The 2,032-nt window shown below is 45.2% G+C and overlaps 1 protein-coding gene across 1 annotated transcript; it reads left to right on the plus strand.

Moving 5' to 3' along the window:
• Positions 1–373: 373 nt before the first annotated feature.
• Positions 374–1,686, plus strand: LOC140796712 (uncharacterized). The gene has a single exon (XM_073149791.1). It carries the CDS (start codon positions 537–539, stop codon positions 1,518–1,520), a length of 984 nt encoding a protein of 327 aa, XP_073005892.1. The 5' UTR covers positions 374–536; the 3' UTR covers positions 1,521–1,686.
• Positions 1,687–2,032: the final 346 nt, after the last annotated feature.

Genomic DNA, 2,032 nt, shown 5'->3' on the forward strand with positions numbered 1-2,032 from the left:
TGAGAGGGTAGACTAGTACAGAGGTATTCCAAGTTCTTTGTTTATTAATTTAATGTCGTTGTACATATTTCTCAAAAAAATTTAATATTCTCGCATATCATGTGCAGCAAGACAGCTTCCCTTGGTTTTGTTTACTTGCAATCTAATTGGATAGCTGTTAAAGGGAACTGCCACGTAAGTATCCCTGTTGCATTCAGGAATGGCAAGCATGCTAATAGGATTTTTCAATTGGCTTCTTCTCTCTGGTTACAGTTTGTAGACATAAATTTTGATACTAATTAATTTATAGAAGCTAGCATGCGTCATGTATAACAAACAACATATATAGTTGATAGCTAGCTGCCAGTGTGCCACTTGATAAATTTGCAATCTCTGGACAACCAAGCTAAGAATAACATGTCAAACACTACGACGGACCGTGCCATCCACCATGCTCATACGCACGCCAAAATGTCAACGTCGCCATCTACAAAGAGTTCAATACGTGAAACGAGTCCTCCATTTCCACCATCCCCAGACCTTAATTTGTACACCAAATGCATTCTTCTGACGAAGAGCCTACCACAAATGGGCCAGAATTCTTCGATAGCGAGAAGGAGAAACGAACCAAAGTTGATCGCAATCTAACCGAGGAAGGAGACGATGATGGTGATGAACCGTTGTCAATCCCTACTAAAGTCGCAGCAGCTCGTCCACCCCCTCGAAAACCCAAGTTCGTGAGCGCCAGCCTGCCGTGCTCCGGAACCTCATCCCCGCAGAACAACTCAATCGGTTTTAAGCAATTCAACGGCGTCCCGCCCCGCCAACCGCACCCGGCCGTGCGATCTTTCGCTCGTCAGAGCTCGTCGGCGGTGTCCCGCTTCGCGCTGATGCACGCCGCCTCCCTCTCGAGAAGCAAGTCCTGCGGCGAAGGGAGGTCCTCCGCGCCGACCGACGAGTTCGACATCCTCTCCAGAAAAGACATCACGCAGAGGCTCGGCAGCGGCGCACCGTTGATCGACGAATACTTTGAGAATTCGACGGATTACAAGGAAGCAACTCAGCAAGAGAAGCAACGGAATAGCACGGCGGACTTCTTCAAATGCAGCGCCTTGTGTTTATACCTGCCTAGCTTCTCCAAGAAGAAGTCAGTGCCGCTGCCGACGAGTAGTAATCAGCAAGAATTAACGAGGCCGAGCACTTTCTCGCTCGAGAGGTTCGAGTGTGCGTCTTGGTCGTCTGGGATCGTAGTGGAGAATTTTGAAGGGGAGGACTCGTGTTACTTCGACCTGCCATTGGAGCTGATAAGGAGCGGCGAGAACGAGACGGATTCGCCTGTAAGGACGGCGTTCGTCTTCGAGAGCGATCGGAAGGGAGCGTTGAAGAAGAGCATGTCGCGTTTAGGTGCCTCCAGTCGCCGTGATACATCATCGTCGGCGTCGGCTTCTAACTCCTCGACGTCTTCGTCGTCAGCTTGCATTACACCGAGGTTGCAGAAGGCTAGAGAGGATTTTAATGCTTTCTTAGAAGCACAGAATTAAACTAATGGGTGATATATATTCTATATGTTTATGTGTACTTTTTTTGGTTAGAGATCATCCACTGGCCATGAATCAAGTGGAGTCCATGTTAAAAGATTTAACTAATCCTATGAACTCAACCTAAATCAATTGAAAGCTTGACTTTACAAAGCTTCCCACCTCTCTAGCAACAGACTTTTCACACAAAACAACTAGTAGTTATGGAGCAAATAGATGTAAAAACTCAACTAGGTAAGAGTTCTAACCACCAAAAGAATGGACTAACTCATGGCCATGACCCACTAATTTATCACTTAATAACTACCCACTAAGAGAGCAACATGGATGACATAGACTAACTCCACTAACATAACCTGATTAATTTGACTTCATTGGTGTGCTACAAACTTTGCAATTCTGCATATCAAATTTCTACAGCAAATCATTAGCATATTTCTCTTGAGATAAAAATAGTGCAACAAGCCTAAATCAGTCATTTCAAATTTCTGCATTACTTTGCTCTTAAATTCATT

This window comes from Typha latifolia, chromosome 10, assembly GCF_019914945.1.
Source record: "Typha latifolia isolate L0001 chromosome 10, TyphaL0001v2, whole genome shotgun sequence".
Taxonomy (NCBI): Eukaryota; Viridiplantae; Streptophyta; class Magnoliopsida; order Poales; family Typhaceae; genus Typha; species Typha latifolia.

Coding starts and splice junctions, on each gene's coding strand:
- LOC140796712 (XM_073149791.1), top strand. CDS start 537: ATGCATTCTTCTGACGAAGAGCCTACCACAAATGGGCCAGAATTCTTC.